General features: G+C 47.1%; 1 protein-coding gene across 3 annotated transcripts; it reads left to right on the top strand.

Moving 5' to 3' along the window:
* The first annotated feature begins 514 nt into the window (after positions 1-514).
* MARCKS (myristoylated alanine rich protein kinase C substrate) lies at positions 515-7664 on the top strand. Of its 3 annotated transcripts, none has more exons than XM_087776804.1 (3): positions 515-807; positions 3134-3306; positions 4480-7664. In XM_087776804.1, exons 2-3 carry the CDS (start codon positions 3208-3210, stop codon positions 5266-5268), a joined length of 888 nt encoding a protein of 295 aa, XP_087632930.1. In that variant the 5' UTR covers positions 515-807; positions 3134-3207; the 3' UTR covers positions 5269-7664. The 3 variants fall into 3 exon arrangements, with proteins under 3 accessions (XP_087632930.1, XP_087632929.1, XP_087632928.1); XM_087776803.1 differs by lacking the exon at positions 515-807 and adding an exon at positions 2594-2896; XM_087776802.1 differs by lacking the exon at positions 515-807 and having other exon boundaries at positions 2595-3306.
* Positions 7665-16089: the final 8425 nt, after the last annotated feature.

The raw sequence follows: 16089 nt of genomic DNA, 5'->3' as shown, positions 1-16089 counted from the left end.
GAAGGAGATGAAAAGATCAGGAACTTGAGTAAAGTGCAAGTTTAAGAATGAGGAATCTCTCCTCCAGCGTATCTGTTTGCTTGGAGCTTAAAAGTGTGGTGTGACAAGGAGCAGCCCGGTAACTGGTGGGCTCAAGAGGTCAGTCAAGGGCTTAAATCTTGTATTTGCACCTCACGTTCAAGGGTTTGGGTTAGAAAGCAGAGATAACTGTCCAGGTTGTAGTGCACCCGGACTGACAGAGGGAGTGTACATATATTCCAGATTTCCTGCTTGTCCAGAGACTCTACAGAAGAATTTGTGGAACTAAGCATCTAGAATAACATCACTCAAAGCTTTTTCTTTTTTCTTTTTTTTCTTTTAAAGTTGTAAAACATTGAAATGGTTGAAAAACATATCAAAAGCATCATGCAAAGCATACGCCGTCAAAACTCCCACAGTCACTCTGTGAAATCTTCCAGTGACACTGCTCTGAAATTCAGATGTAGCTACGGTGGAAAGTAAAACTGCATATGCCCGTGCAGGTGAAACTGCATATACCCGTGCAAGGTGGACAGATGCCTCGTGATACTGATTGTGAAGTCCTGTCATCGTCCTCCAGCGGGTCTTCTCGGGTGATCTGTTACATCAACCAGTGTAAAAAACCATCAGACACAACAACAAAATCACGATCTGCTTAATATCCAGATTAAAAGGAGCAGAGAAAACACTACGCGTGGAGTCCCCTCGGAAGCGGAGGAGGATCACGAAGAAGGACGCTGAGCTGTCCGGTGTCCGTGCCCCCCGGTCGCGTTGCCGCCACGCCGCAAGGTGAGCCTGCCGCAGCTCTCTCCATCCCCTCCTGCCGCCGGCGCCCTCCGCCGCGCACCACTCCCCCACGCACCCCCGGCGGGGAGGACGGGACGGCAGGCCAGGGACCCCCGGGGAGCGGCTCCCGCCGCCGCGGCGCCCCCGGCCCCACCCGGCCCCGCCGAGCCCGGCCCCGCAGCGGCGGGGCTGGCGGCCACAGGTGACGGCGGGGCGGGCAGGGCCGCCCCCGCTCCGCCCCCGCCGACCCCCGGCCGTCGCCAGGGAAACGGCCCGGCGGCGCGGCCCCGCCGGGGGAGCCCCGGGGCGCGGCGGCGGCACCCCCGGCTCCCCCGCCCCGCCGTGGGCGTTCAGCCCGGCGGGGCCAGCGGCCGCCCCCCGGGGGACCGCGGGTGTTGCCGGCGCGGGGTGCGCGGCCGCGGGTGGGGAGGGAGCCCCGCGGGGGAGCGGGAGGCCGCTGCGCCGGGCTCGGCGGGGCGGGCGGCGGCGGCCGAGACAAAGGGAGCGGCGGGCAGCGGCGGCTCTCGGCGGCGGCGGGGGAGCTGTGCGTGAAATGCGGCGGGGGGGAGGGAGAGGCTCCATCTCCCCGAAAAAAAAAACCAAAACAAAACCAAACAAATGCCCCTTTTGCCCCCCAAGAAACGAAATATTCCCGTGAGCGGCTGAAAATAGCCGGCTGCCCTCGCCGGGGTTACCGAAGGGCGGCGGCGGCGGCCGCACAAAGCCCACCGGCCCCGCCAGCCCCGGGCAATCCGCGGGGAGAGGAAGGTGGGCGGCTGGGCCGAGCCTCCCCGCTCGGCAGCCCTTCATTATCGGAATAATTTTAACATCCTTGTTTATAAACAAGAGGCGTTTGGAGGAGATTACCCGAGTTTGGGAAACGATCGTTCTGACGCTCGTTTCTGCTCCTTAAAAGGGGGTGGTGGTGCCGGGGAGGAGGGGGGGGGGGTCTGGGCCAGCCCTTCCCGCACGGCGCCGCGGCGGGAGCCGGCCGGCTCCCCGCACCCGCCGCCCCTTCCCCCGGGAAAGGAAATCAATCCGATCCGTGGTGTCTCACCCACCCCATCGCTGCTAAGCGCTGGAGATCACCGTTAATTCACGTGCATTAGTTTCGGGTTACCTCTTATTCGAGGGTTTAAATTCAACGTCAATACACATTCGGGGCTGGGGTTTGGGAAAGCGCAAAACGTTTCCCTGATAATGTCGCTTCGCCCACTACTTGAGTGCCTGGAAATGTAGTCTTGAAATGGGTCACCGCCTCAGAAAATACTTTAAAAACACAAATCAGGAATAATCAGACAGCAGAATTTAATTAGAGCCGTAGGCTAATCGCGAAATATTTTATTCCAAGCCAATATCGCTATGGGGGAGGGGTCCGTTTCTGCTTCGGCAGCGGCTCCTGCCGCCGCTGCTTTAGCGTTTGCAACATCTGGCCTACAGACCTACTAATTTCGACTCGTGATCTCGTTTGGCGAAACCCGATCTACGTGGTTCAAATACCTTCCAAATTGGGGGCGATTTAACAATCGCGACCAATTAAACCCAGGGAAGAAAAGAAAAAAAAGGCAAAGGGAGGAAGGGGAAAAAAAAAAAAGAAAGAGGCAGCAAATCCCCTCCTTCGCGCTCCCCCCGCCGCGGGCTCGCACACACTATCTGTTGCTCTCTCACGGCGGCAGCGGGTGGGGGCGGGCGGCGGGGCCGGGCCGGGCTCACACTCGCTCACACTCACCCTCACGGCGCACTCACACTCGCCCGCACGCCCCTCGCGCCATTGTCCCGCCCGCCCGCCCCGCTTGGTCGGGGTGTTTTGTTCGCTCCCCGGCAGCGGAGCTCGGCGCGCCCGCCCGCGCCGCGCCGGAGCGGCACATTCATTATCGGCCGGGGGCTGATTTCAAACCGCTGCCATCGCGGCTCCATTGTTCGCCGGGCGGCCAGGCCCCGCCCCCCTTTGTGTGCCGCGGCGGCGATTGGCCGGCGCCGGGCGGAGGGCTGCCGTCACCGCTCGGGAAGCCCATTCATCTGTGCACTTGGGCGTTGGACTCCGCATCTTATTAGCAACCAGGGAGATTTCTCCATTTTCTCCTTGTCTACAGTACGGCTACAAATCTGGGATTTTTTATTACTTCTTTTTACTAAACTTGGGCTCCTTTTTTTTTTTTTGCTCGACTTTTTCCTCCCTTTTTTTCCCCTCCCTCCTGTGCTGCTGCTTTTTGATCTCTTCAACTTTAAATTTTTTAAAAGGAGTGCATTATAATCGGTTCTGTTCTCTCTTCTCTTTTTTTTTCCCCTCTGGTGTGTGTGTGTGTTGCTGCTGCTGCTGGTCGCCCAGTATTTATACCAACCCAACGCTCTTTGTTTCCCCTCCTTTTGGATCTGTTGAGTTTCTTTGTTGAATAAGACAGCATGGGTGCCCAGTTCTCCAAGACCGCTGCAAAGGGCGAAGCCTCCGCCGAGAAACCTGGGGAAGCAGTGGCTGCATCTCCATCCAAGGCGAATGGACAGGTAAAAAAAAAAAAATTAAAAAAATTATTAAACCTACTCCTTTTTTTTAATCTAACTTCGACGGACTCTCTTTCGCATCCTGTTTAATTCTTCCTTTGATGCCCCAGTGGCACATTCAATGGAGAATACGGTCGATCCTTTTATCTTTGCAACTCGAGGCAAAGGAATAATTTCTTTATTTTTTTCTAAAACGGGCTCGGCTTTGAATGATTTGTTCCTTTATCTTTCCTGCGGGGGGGGCGGGCACATCTTTTTTCCTTTTTTTTCTTTCCTCCCCCCCCCCCTTCTTTTTAAATCCCTCGTGTATTACGGTGAAGCGTCCCAATGGCTCGTAAACGGAAGGATCTTACACCGCTTGGCTTTTCTGCCCGCTTAACCTCCTTCTCCCGAAGACGCTCGGTCCCCGCGGCGGCCGGATGGCCGTGGGGTGGCGGGGGCCGGGGCCGCCGGGCTGGGGCTGGGGGCTCGGCGGCGGGCGGGCAGCCCCCTCGGGCGGCAGCGCGGGGCAGGGGCTGCGCCGCCCGCCCCGTCCGCGGCAGCTCCGCCGGGGGGTCGGCAGCCGCGGGGCACGGCTTTCTGTCACACACACCCTCCCCCCCGCCACGCGTGAGCCGGCTGCCGGGCCGGCCGTGCCCCCGCTGCCCCGCGCAGCAGCGGCGGCGTTGCGGGCGGGCACCCCCCGCCGCCCCCGCAGCTGCCGCCCGGGGCAGCCAGCCGCGCTCCGGCCGCCTGAAAGATGCAAATGCGGCGCGGGGGGGGGGGGGGGGCGAGGAGAGGGGCGGGGGCGCCCGGCCGCGCCGCCCGGGCGGAGAGGGGCCGCGGCGGGCGGGCGGGGGGCCGGGGCCGGGCGAGCTTTGTTAGCCTTCCCCGCCCCGCGCCGCCGCCGCGGCTGGACGGGGCGCGCCGGGGGCGGGGGTGCGCGGAGCGGCAGCCGCTGCGTGGAGCCGCGGCGCCCTCTGGCGGCCGCCGCCCGTCCCGCCCGCCGCTGGGGGCGCCCGCCGCGGCCCGGCCCGGCCCGGCCCGGCCCGGTGGGGCGGCGGAGCGCCCGGGGGTTTAAACCACGGAAGCAGAAAGCGGGCGAGGAAAGGCCGCCGGGCGGGGAGGGCGGCGGCGGCGCCCCGTGTCCCCCCAACCCTCTCGGCACGGCCGGTAACGCCCGTCGCTGTCTTGCAGGAGAACGGCCACGTGAAGGTGAACGGCGACGCCTCCCCCGCGGCGGCGGAGGCGGGCAAGGAGGAGGTGCAGGCCAACGGCAGCGCGCCCGCCGAGGAGACGGGCAAGGAGGAGGCGGCCTCGTCGGAGCCCGCCTCCGAGAAGGAGGCGGCCGAGGCGGAGAGCACCGAGCCGGCCTCCCCGGCGGAGGGGGAGTCCTCCCCCAAGACTGAGGAGGGCGCGACCCCCTCGTCCAGCAGCGAGACCCCGAAAAAAAAAAAGAAGCGCTTTTCCTTCAAGAAGTCCTTTAAGCTCAGCGGCTTCTCCTTCAAGAAGAACAAGAAGGAGGCCGGCGAGGGGGCCGAGAGCGAGGGCGGCGCCGCCACCGCGGCGGAGGGCGGGAAGGAGGAGGCGGCGGCCCCCGAGGCGGCGGGCAGCGAGGAGGGCAAGGCCGCCGCCGGCGAGGAGGCCTGCGCGGCCGCCGCCGGCAGCGCCGAGGCGGCGAAGGAGGAGGCGGGGGACTCGCAGGAGGCCAAATCGGACGAGGCCGCCCCCGAGAAGGCGGCGGGAGAAGAGGCCCCGGCGGCGGCGGCGGCGGAGGAGCAGCAGCAGCCGCCGCCGCAGCAGCAGCAGCAGGCGGCGGAGGGGAAGGGGAAGGCGGCGGAGGAGGCGGCGGGCGCCGGCGCCGCCACGAGTGAGGCGGGCAGCGGCGATCAGGAGGCGGCCCCCGCGGAGGAGCCGGCGCCGGCGCGGCAGGAGCCCCCCTCCGAGAGCAGTCCGGAGGGACCCGCCGCCGAGTCGGCGGAGTAAGCGCCGCCGCCGCCCCTCGCCGACGGACTTTTCTTCCCCCCTGTTTGTTTGTTGGAGTGGTGCCAGGTACTGGTCTCGGAGAACTTGTCTACAACCAGGGATTGATTTAAAAGATGTCTCGTTTCTTTTTTTTCTCTCCCCCCGCAGCTCCCATCTCAAATCGTTCTGTGTTGCCGCCATTCCAACGGGCGGAGGGGGGCCCCCCCTCCGCCCTCCTCTCCCACCCTCTATATTTTGGTTTTTTGTTTTGTTTTGTTTTGATTTTTTTTTTCATCAGTATTAATGTTTTGTTTTGGTTGGTTCGGGTTTTTTGGGTTTTTTTTTGTTTTTTTGTTCATTTTTTTTTTTTCATACTTTGCAACTCTCTTCATATTATAAAACTTTTCCCGATCGGTCTATGGACATGCCCATATATGAAGGAGATGGGTGGGTCAATAAGGGTTATCAAATGAAGTGACAGGGGCCGCAGTGGGGAACCCGGGGCGCGCAGCCCTTGCCGGGAGCGCGCCCCGCCAGAAATGATGTAAGGGGTTAGTCTTTTTTTTAAAAGAAAGTTATTACGATGTATTTTGTGAGGCAGATGTTCTATAAGGTTTACAACACTACAAGTCTTGATTAAGAAGGAAAGGAAAAAGGAAAAAAAAATAAAAATAAAAATCAATACCCAGATAAAGAGATCATAGTCTTAGGAATTCATTTAAACCATAGGAACTTTTCACTTATCTCATGTTAGCTGTATCAGTCAGTGATTAAGTAGAAATACAAGTTGTATAGGCTTTATTGTTTATTGCTGGTTTATGACCTTAATAAAGTGTAATTATGTATTACCAGCAGGGTGTTTTTAACTGTGACTATTGTATAAAAAAAAAAAAAAAACAAATCTTGATATCCAGAAGCACATGAAGTTTGCAACTCTTTCCACCCTGCCCATTTTTGTAAAACTGCAGTCATCTTGGACCTTTTAAACACAAATTTTAAACTCAACCAAGCTGTGATAAGTGGAATGGTTACTGTTTATACTGTGGTATGTTTTTGATTACAGCAGACAATGCTTTCTTTTCCAGTTGTCTTTGAAAATAAAGGAAAACTCTTCAGATGCAATGGTTTTTTTGTGTAGCATCTTGTCTATCATGTTTTTGTAAATACTGGAGAAGCTTTGACCAATTTGACTTAGAGATGGAATGTAACTTTGCTTACAAAAATTGCTATTAAACTCCTGCTTAAGGTGTTCTAATTTTCTGTGAGCACACTAAAAGCGAAAAATAAATGTGAATAAAATGTATAATTTGGTTGTCTTTCTTTTATGGATACTCTGGTAGCTTAAAGGGACTAGCCAGTATTGCCTAAATTTGTATAGAGAAAGTCACGTGTGCTGTTAGCACAAGCTTTGAAAACTACCTTCCTGGACTCTAATACTGTGCATCTTTTAGAGGAAATTGGGCAGTGCACCAGGTAATTTATAGGCTTTTCTGGCTCTAAAAAGAAGACTGGAAGGCAGTCTGAGCATGTACAGTGTACGATTCTCCTGTCCAGGCTCCATCTTGCTTTTAAGACCAGAGGTATCCAGCATATGAGAATCTTGCCTCTTGAGGAAAATAAGATTTAATTTGAATTGCTTAGGGTGGGGCACTGAAATCTTTACACCTAGTTGCTTAAAAATTAAGCTCTTGAACAGACGTCCCACTTAACGTCTGGGTATGCTGGTCCTACTTAGGTACCTAGACGATTAGTTTGAAAACGTTAGCCTGAAGGGAGAAAGGGGGAATTAACACTGCCATTCTGCTCAAAGTAATTAAAAGCAATATTTTCTTTTTTTCCTCAAGTGCTACTCCCAAATACAGGTGAGTTACGAAACAGATTTCAAAATTTGTCTATAAAAATAATCGCTTGGTGCTTGCCTTTAATTGTTAGGCTTTTTGGCTAATTTCCAGCATATTGCTCAGGGCATATTATGCCTTAATAAAACAGTGGGTTCATGCAAGAAAAGCAGCAGTGGTATTTGGAGGGTGGAAATTGATTCAAGAAAGTGTTGCTTCTAAGTTTATAGGAGAAAGTTTAGTGTTACACTTATTTGCTTCCACCTAAATTTTCAGCAGAAACTCTTTGGAAGCAATTATGATTCATTTTATGAGAAAATGGCACGTTAGCACCTTGTTCCCTAAAGAACAAAGCCTAAACTGAATGAAGTATAGTAGATTTCCTGCTGAATGCGTACTTTTTTTTGTTTTGTTTTGTTTTGTTTTTTCTTTTTTTTTCTTTTTTTTAATTCAGCTGTCTACCATTTTAACTTTGGCTTGTATGTACTCTAGTTGCCCTGGTATTTCTCTATAGCTTTAGAAATGTATTGAAACTATGCTATAATTGCTGAGGGACAAAAATAAATGGATGTAAAACAAGATCCTCCACACCAGTGTCATTCTTGGAGTACATGTGTTTGAAGTCTAGTGCATAACTGCTTTGCTAAGGGGTTTTTATAACATGGCTGTAAAAACCTGTTCTGAGACGCATGATGTCTTGGCCATAGAGTCAATGTCTCTTTTTAATAAATATATATATATTTAAATCCAAGGATTCTTAAAGAGAAGTCTGAATTTCTTCTTTCTTCTTTTTTTCTTTGTCAAACTGTATGTGTACGTATAAAGAAAATAATTGCTAGTAAAGTTCTTTTCCAGATTTTTCCCAACCGGCTCACCTCAAACTTTCATGTTCTTTCCTTGCTCAGCTGGTGGCGTTTTCAGAAGTGCTTCCAGTTCCTGGGGGTGCAGAATGGCTCCTGCCCCAGCAGCGGGGCTCCTGGCCTGGGGCTTTGTCATTCCATGGCTTGGCTTGACTTGACTTGAAATCTCTTTCCAAGTCTTAACGCTAGCAGAGTTTCAAAAATGTGTCTTAAGAAGACCAGTTGTGTGGTCTGATCCCAGCAGTCGGGTGAGATAGAATGATACTAGTTTTCCACTGTGCAGTTTAAGAAGGCGGGAATCAGAAGGGGGTTGGAATAGTGGAAATGGAGAAGTTTTGAGCTGGTTCCTCCTGCCAAAGAATTGTGCAAGAGCATCCTTCCTCCCTCGGTCCCCGAGGGACTGAGTGGTCACTCCCGTGCAATTGTAGAATATCCTTATCTATGTACAAGGAAAACAAAGGGGCTAGGCATTAGTGACTGGGGAGAGGGTTAATCTTCCCAAGAAAGCTTCATGCCTTTTTTTTTTTATTGCATTGATTGCTGTTACACCTCAGTGAAAATACTAACCATAATAAGCATTGTAATTTTGACAAATTCTCTCAGAATTCGAATGCATGTGACTTTAGAATGTGTGATTTCAATCTGATTTTCCTGTCATGTGGGTTGCTGTGGTTCTTTTTAAGCAGAATGTTATTATTGCTATCAATAAGGTAACTTCTGTTGCGCTGAAACAATGTCATATTTTTAGGTAAAGCTTACACTGGAATCTAATTTTGCCTGACTAGGGACTCTGGAGATTTACTTCTTTCATGATTATTTACTTAGACTGAGGCAACAGTCTTCCTTGTTCAAGGTCAAAACTTGGTTGTACAAAAGTCCTTTCAAATTTCGTGCCTATCATGGTAATATCTAAACTTAATTTCAGACTCTCCAAATCACGATGTCTGACCTCAAGTACTCAAGGTCTGTGTCTGGTCCTGATAGTTATTAATGTGAAATTGTAGAGACTTTGCCTTCAGGCAAGGAAGCAAGGCAAGAAAAGGGAAAGGCAAGCTGGGTGAGGGAAATGGAGCCTAGCCTTTGGCTTCTGCTGGAGTGTGTTCACCTTCCCGCTTGTGTACACAACCACTGTGTGCAAAGTGAGTGTCCATGTATCAACTTCTGACATACCTAAAAACTCCTGTTGGTTGTATTTGATGCAAACGTTGCATATATGAGTATTTTACTCCTTTATTATGAGGGAGGATGTTGTCTGTGTTTTAAGAATGTTTTTTGTTATCTAATACTGTTTGAAACAGCTAACTCTTGAACTTGCAGATGATTAGATAAAGGTCAAAGGTTTTAATCTGATTTGATTGATTGATTGGTTTTTTCTAAGTTGTGAGTCCTTTTATATTGCTTTTTTAAAAAAATCTAGAATAATACATGTTCTAGTCTGAAGCTGTAATACCAGTTAAAGGTTTCCTGCAAAATCAGTCCCATGAATTCCGTCTTCATGCTATTTGTGTAGTAGAAGAGTGGTAAAAGGTCATTGTTGGTGCTACCCGACTCATTTCAGTGTTCGTTTGTTAGCTTTTAAGAGACTGAGGTAAAATGTGTTTTCCATAATGATGTATCCTAGTTGAAAGAATCCTGTTTCTAGGTTATGGCCAATTTTTCTACCCTGCTTAGGTCACTGGGATAGAATAAGGCAGGTACTTTCCTTCCTGAAGTATGCAGCAAGTGAAAAATAGTATATTGTGTTTATAACATACTGTAGACAGTGAGGTTAATTTGTCCTCTTTACAATTCCGGGGACCTCAGCTAATTGGCAATGAATGGGAACTATTGCGATTGCAACCGAGTCCAGCAGGGCAGAGGCAAGCAGGCCAGGCAGCCTCGTGTGGCTTGAATAAAGGAATGTAAGAGGTGGTGCTGCGGTGAAATACAAGGATACTGAAAGTCTGTATTAGCTCGCCCTGGGGAGAGCCAGTGTGGTGGTGAGCTTTTAAGGCTTGTCGCTTGCTTGAGGATTTAGAAAGGGAAGCTGTAGCAGCGTGTTTCATGATGGGTTTACCGAGACAACTGTTGAGATCGCTCTGAACCGGGAACATTGCCTATTGGGAAGATCCAAGGAGGGTCAGCAATGGGATGAAAATGCTGATGATAGCTAAACACATGAGTGACCAAAGTGTTGCCCCGTGAATAAAGTAGAGAGTTAGGAATATGTAAATTTGGGCTATGTTATTGAGTACCCTTTCTATACAAAAGCAAGAGACTTGGCTCAGAATGCTCCTATTTTAGGATATGGATAATGTTATCTGGTAGAGGTGACATAAAACGTTCAGTTGATGCTTTCAGAACATTTCAAAATCTTGAGGAGGGTTACAAGTAGTATTTATACATCTTTGCCCTCAGTCTTTGTTATAGGATGACATGTTTGTCCAGAACAGGACTACTGAGATGCTAGATGAAACAGGACATTAATACTTGCAGTTGGAAAGACCCAAACAAGATACATGGAATAGTAGTTCTCAAAGCCATGATAAATTTCGATAAAGTGGCAAAGACATTATTCCATTAAAAAGGAGCTTTTTTTTTTTTTTTTTTTTGGTGCCTAACACAATTCTGATTTCAGAACAGCAATACGGGGGGAAGCATTGCTGGTGGTGTACACGTTGTTATCATCAAGTAGGTAAATGTTCCAGGACTTGGGATTCTTAGGTTAATTCTTGTGGCTGTCTACGTGATAACCTGCACTAGAAGAGCACTGAAGAGGAATTGTTTTGAGCCAAGCAACGCTACTTTCCGAGGTTCTTTCCAGCACCACAGCTGATACCATTGGTAATAAAGTATTTGATAGTTGCTCTTAGCGGAGACCACAGTGACTAGAGATTTATTTTTAGGTAGAGTCCAAACTAGACTGTCTCCTGAAATTCACAGCTTAGCTTCCAAAAAAGAGAGAGGGAAGAAAATACCTATGAATCTGTTGGTTAGGGAAATCGTTACTTGCTGAGTAACTGTAACAGCTGCAAGAATTGACTTGCTAGCCTATACTGGAGTAGTTATCTCTCTGAAACTTGGTACGGAGACCTCCCTGAATATTTTAAATTAATTTGATAACACAAAAACCGCGCTTATGAGGGTGACCTGCCATTCAAAGGAAGCAAAACCCATTGTGGAGCTGTTCCTAATAGGCTCCTCACTGGAAAAGAACCGTTCTGGTCCAGTAAGTGAAGACCTGCATAGGCAGGGCCTTTACAAAAGGAGAGCAAGAGGAAAAAAAGACCCACCAAACATTAGGAACTAAAGGAAGAAACTGTGTTTTTTTCTAGCCCTCTGGAGCAAGGCTCTCATAGGTGTAAAGTACCCCACCTTCTGTCTTTAAAAAATATAATTTAATTATGTGAGACACTGTCTCCACTGGAGTGCGAAGCCAAGCCCCTTTTGAAAACCACTGAGGAAACCAAATCCAAAATTGATGAAGGTAACGTTTTTCGGGAATGAATCATTAGGCTGGTCACAAGCCTTACATTGCAGTTCAGGAGCCTGTTAGAGCAAGTTTACTAGACACAGTACCTCTGCAGAGACTGGGCAGCGAATATTTTCCATCTCAGTAATCAAACAAAATGGCAGAAATCATGGGCTGATACTTGGAACACATGCAGGAATGTGAGTTTTTTTCCCCTGGTTCTACTTTTACATATCTTAAGTATGTCTTTGGTTTCTAATAAATATCCAGCAAGAAAACTTAAACCAGTGGAGAGAAAACAGTTCCAAAATTTCTCTGAATCCATTTCCCTGGATGTTTTTGCATAGGTTTATTTGAATTCTGTTTTCATATTTTATTCTGCTGTTTAACACCTGACTTTACGAGTTCATGCTCACATGGAAAAACAATGTCATATGTATACTAAATTAGGTAAGGAATTTTGCCAAGGTCTCATTTTGGCCTTATTCTTCTGTCACTGAGATCTGTTAGAGGGAAGTTAACCAATACAAAGCGCTTCTAAAATTCCCCCATAAATGTTGCTAATGATAACAGAAATGCATTTGATTCTTCCAGGCAGCATCCACCTGCTTTCCACCCGAAATGGAGTGTGTGCAGTAAAAGAACAAGAAAGTGTGTTAAGAGACTGAAGACACACAGGACCACACTGGCAAAATGGACAGGAGCACTTTCACGTGTTGCTGTCACAAATGACAAAAATTAGATGCTGCTGGAAAGTTATCCTCATTATTAGATATGCTAGAGTTTATACCCTGGAGGTTCATCAGGCCTAGCTTTTCCCCTGTCACCACCACATGGAGTCTGTCTAATACTCGACAAGCCTATCCATTGAAGTGATGATGCAGAAATGTGGATAAATAATCAGAAGTTTGCTATTTTCAATATAAAAATGATACTTTTTGGTGATCATTGTTATCCACTGAGTGCTGTGTTATCTGGTAAATTTTTTGTCTTTGTGTTGCCTGCATGCAAAGATGTCATTTCAAGAGCATGGAGCTTCTGATGTTATTATAAATTGGGCCAAAGGGGAGAACAAAGGGGAAGATACCTTTCCAGGGATGTTAGAATAGGACCATAAACTTTAATAAACAGAGAACAGAGATTCAAAGCCAACTGTTCTCTATTTAAATCCCAGTGCAAATCTAATCTAATCTAAAGAGGCTTTAGAGCTTTGACTTGAATCTTGTTGTTGTTATTGCATACATGTTGTGATAGTCATTAGTTTAATAATCTGTGGATATATAGAAGTAGAAACAAAAGAGTACTTTTGAAGTTTCTCTCCTCCTAAATGCTTCATGGTAGACATACCAGGTGTAACTGCAAGAAGCAATCACTGGAAGCATTCTGCGTGGCTCTGTCATGTAGAGATGCAGAAGATGGAAGTGCTAGGTTGTTCTTGAGGATTTTAGGAGAAATAATACACTCTTTATCTTTTGTGACAAAGATAAAATGAGCAACACATGTAGCATAACTCTTCAGGAAAGCCACACAAGTTCAAATGACACTGTAAAAGGGAGCTGAACGCAAGATGTTCCCAGTAGCATTTGAGTGAAGCAGCATATATGTAAGACATGCACCATTTGAAAGTGAAACTGGACCTTTTAAAATTTTCCATGATCTTACTGCAGGCTTCCTTTCACATGAATCTACTGTGTTAAAGGCAATCGAATAGCAGATGACAGTGACGTGGCCAGCTGGGAAGGAATCCCGAAGGAGGAGCACGGCCAGGGACCGCTTCTGAACAGCAGTGCAAACAAAGGTTCGTTCCTACAAGAACTACTATTAGGAAATATTTATATTATGATACGGGCTCAAAAGCCCCAGATTAAATATGAACCTTGCTTGTGCCAGGCACTGTGTAAACATATATGAGAGACAGTCTCTGCTCTGAAAAAGCTTCCAGGCTAAATGCAGAAAGGTTAGGCTGTTTCACTTCCTACCATTGTTAAAATCACATTTCTATTTGTCTTGGTCAAGATTATGAAGGGGGAGGGAATTAATTACCAACTTCCTTTATTTTTTTTTTTTAAGATCTATGTTATTTGCAAGTTTCTTTTCTCACTTCATGCTCTTTGCCTTCATAAAAGCTGAACTGTGATACTGAAAGACTTGCCATCCGCGTACAAGTGGCCAGGGCATTTTCATCGCCCTACATAGTGATGGGCATTTTAAGCAATAAGAAGGATTAAATTAGAAGAGGCTCTTGAGTGAAAAGATCACGAAGCCCCAAAATCTTAAAATGAAGCTAGAACCAGATTATCGATAGCTCTCTAGTGACACTTGGAGGCTATTTTCATGTACTGAAAGTAAAATACGTTTTACTCCGAGTGGCTGTTTTGTGCACTGGCAGAAATTCTCACCCTGGGAGTAGTGTAGCTTTTTGGGAAGGAGGGAAGGGAGGTGCCTAGTTTAGGGAGAATATTTGCATGTAGATATATGATTTTTCTTTTGCGGCTGTTCATTCTTTATCAAAATGTATCCTCACCTTTATTAAATATTGGCATATTAAAGTACAGAAATGAAGATTCTTCGTGGATTTTCTGTTCTATTAAGAAAGTGCCTTAACATCCTGAATTTTCCAGTTATTATTTGTGATTCCTAAGAGTATTAATAAGAAGTTTGTGCAGTCCAAATTGTGTTTTAAAACTACAGATATCAAAAGAAAATTTATGTATTCCAGCTGACTTACTGTAGAAAAACAAGAGAATGGAACTACTGGGAAATTGATTCAGACCTATCTTCAAAAATGCCATGAGTCCTCATGACCCAGCAGCCTGATGAGATGCATGTGTATATTGTGCATTAAATAGAAGAAAAAGCACATCTATTAGAGGTTTTTCATATTTATTTTCACATGGCATTGAACATTGAAAGAAAATGGCCTCACTGGTTTGTTAAATTGATTGTATTTGCTATCGTTTCTACCACACTGTGCCAAATTTATCAGAGGCGCTTACCCGCAAATCACAAATTTAAAAACTTCTCCAACTTTTCCTCTAACGTAGACAGGAACGGTAGTGCAGGGATTGCCTGATGACACTTTCACCATCATGTTGCATAAATCAGCTAAAGTGGTAAAAATGCTTGTGGTTTGGCTATATTTATAGTCTCTGTATTGCTAGCAGCATGGGAGAGCTATGGGAGGGAATTTCCCTAGAATTGTTATAGCCAATGTAACCACTGAGACATCTAGCACTTGCTGCTACCAAGGGTGTTAAACTTGGAAAACTCTATCTACAACATGCCGAGAGGAGGAGAGAATAAGTTAATTTAAAAAAGTAGTAGTCAAAGGATTTTACACAGCATTAGGAAATTAGCCGCACAATTTCTGAGCCATTAGTGAGAGCTTTTGACAACAAAAAGAAATGGGATAGTCTGGAGAACTGGAGAAAGGCAAATACAATACTGATTTTAGGTATGGTTTCACAAAAGAGCTGGGGAAAAAGAGGAGTGAGAAGTGGTTGGGGAGTGAAAAAAAAAAGAAAAAGGAGGGACTGGCAGAAGGACAAAGAGACATGAGTGTTATGTGGAACCACAACACTATGAAGCAAGGACTAGGGAAATTACAGACAAAGCAGCCAACTAAGAGAACAGAAAATACACTAGAGCAAATGCATTTATAGGGGAATAAAATAGTAAGAAATAGTCAAGATCAGCTTCACAAGAATAAAACACGTCAAGTCAATGTAATTTTCTCTTCTGACAGTATATCCAGCCTAGTAGTTCAGTGGGAGTCAGGAGCTGTGATGGATCTTGACTTCGCTAACATTTTCAATGCTAGCCTGTGCAACATTCTCATAAGCATGGCCAGGGAAATAAGAACTAGGAAAACAGGTGCTGAGCAAAGTCAGCTGAAAAAAAATAACCTCACAGTATAACAGTCAATGGTTTGCTGCCATACCGGGAGGACTGGAAGTGCACAGAAAAGGGAACTCAGAATACTATTGGACTTCACATGGTAATAAACTGGAGACATGATCCAGAAATCAAGCAGAAGTTCAGAAAAGGTCTATGCTTCAGGAAAGAGAAGAAATCCAATTCAGAAACAGAAAATGGGGGCTACACAGACAACAGGAAAGGAGCCTGGGGTTGAGGTGGCTCACAGGCAGTATCAGTCAGGCATTAGTCCTCTTCCGAGTGCAGAGGCAAGGGCTCGACAGGAGCATTTTGAGCATCTTTCAAGACAGCTGCACTTTAAGAACAGTCTTAGGCAATATGGAAATTGCACAGGAAAGCAACACACAGGCTCTACAAAGAAAAAAAAATAGGTTTATATACTCCAGGTAAAGAGAGGTTTGGAGGGCTGGGAGTTTAATTTGTTTTTTCAACACGTGAAATGTTATAATAAAGAGAAATCAGTTGTTCTCTGTGTCAGCTGGAGGCAGGACCACAAAAAATTAGTATAGTTTGTAAGAAAGAGGATATTGCTTAAGTTTTAGGAAAGGATTTCTAACTACAAGCATAATTCAATGGTCTAACAGATTACACAACAGGAAAGTTGTGGAAAACCTTCTTCCCTGTGGAGGTTTGAGGTTAGAACAGATAATCTGAAAGGGACAGTCTGTCTTTATCCTACCTTAATGCCAGTGGTGGTCAAAAGCATAGCTCAAGGTGCCTTCCCTACCTATTTATCTTTGCTTTAGAATTTTAATTC

The sequence above is a fragment of the Nipponia nippon genome, unplaced genomic scaffold, assembly GCF_047370975.1.
Source record: "Nipponia nippon isolate SJK-2023a ecotype South Korea unplaced genomic scaffold, ASM4737097v1 scaffold_4, whole genome shotgun sequence".
Classification (NCBI taxonomy): domain Eukaryota; kingdom Metazoa; phylum Chordata; class Aves; order Pelecaniformes; family Threskiornithidae; genus Nipponia; species Nipponia nippon.
This window is presented reverse-complemented; position numbering and strand designations above follow the sequence as displayed.

Bases quoted from the DNA above. Each gene is read 5' to 3' on its own strand.
- MARCKS (XM_087776804.1), top strand. From the start codon at position 3,208: ATGGGTGCCCAGTTCTCCAAGACCGCTGCAAAGGGCGAAGCCTCCGCC. The intron at 3,307-4,479 runs GTAAAAAAAAAA...GCTGTCTTGCAG, and splicing joins CATCCAAGGCGAATGGACAG to GAGAACGGCCACGTGAAGGT.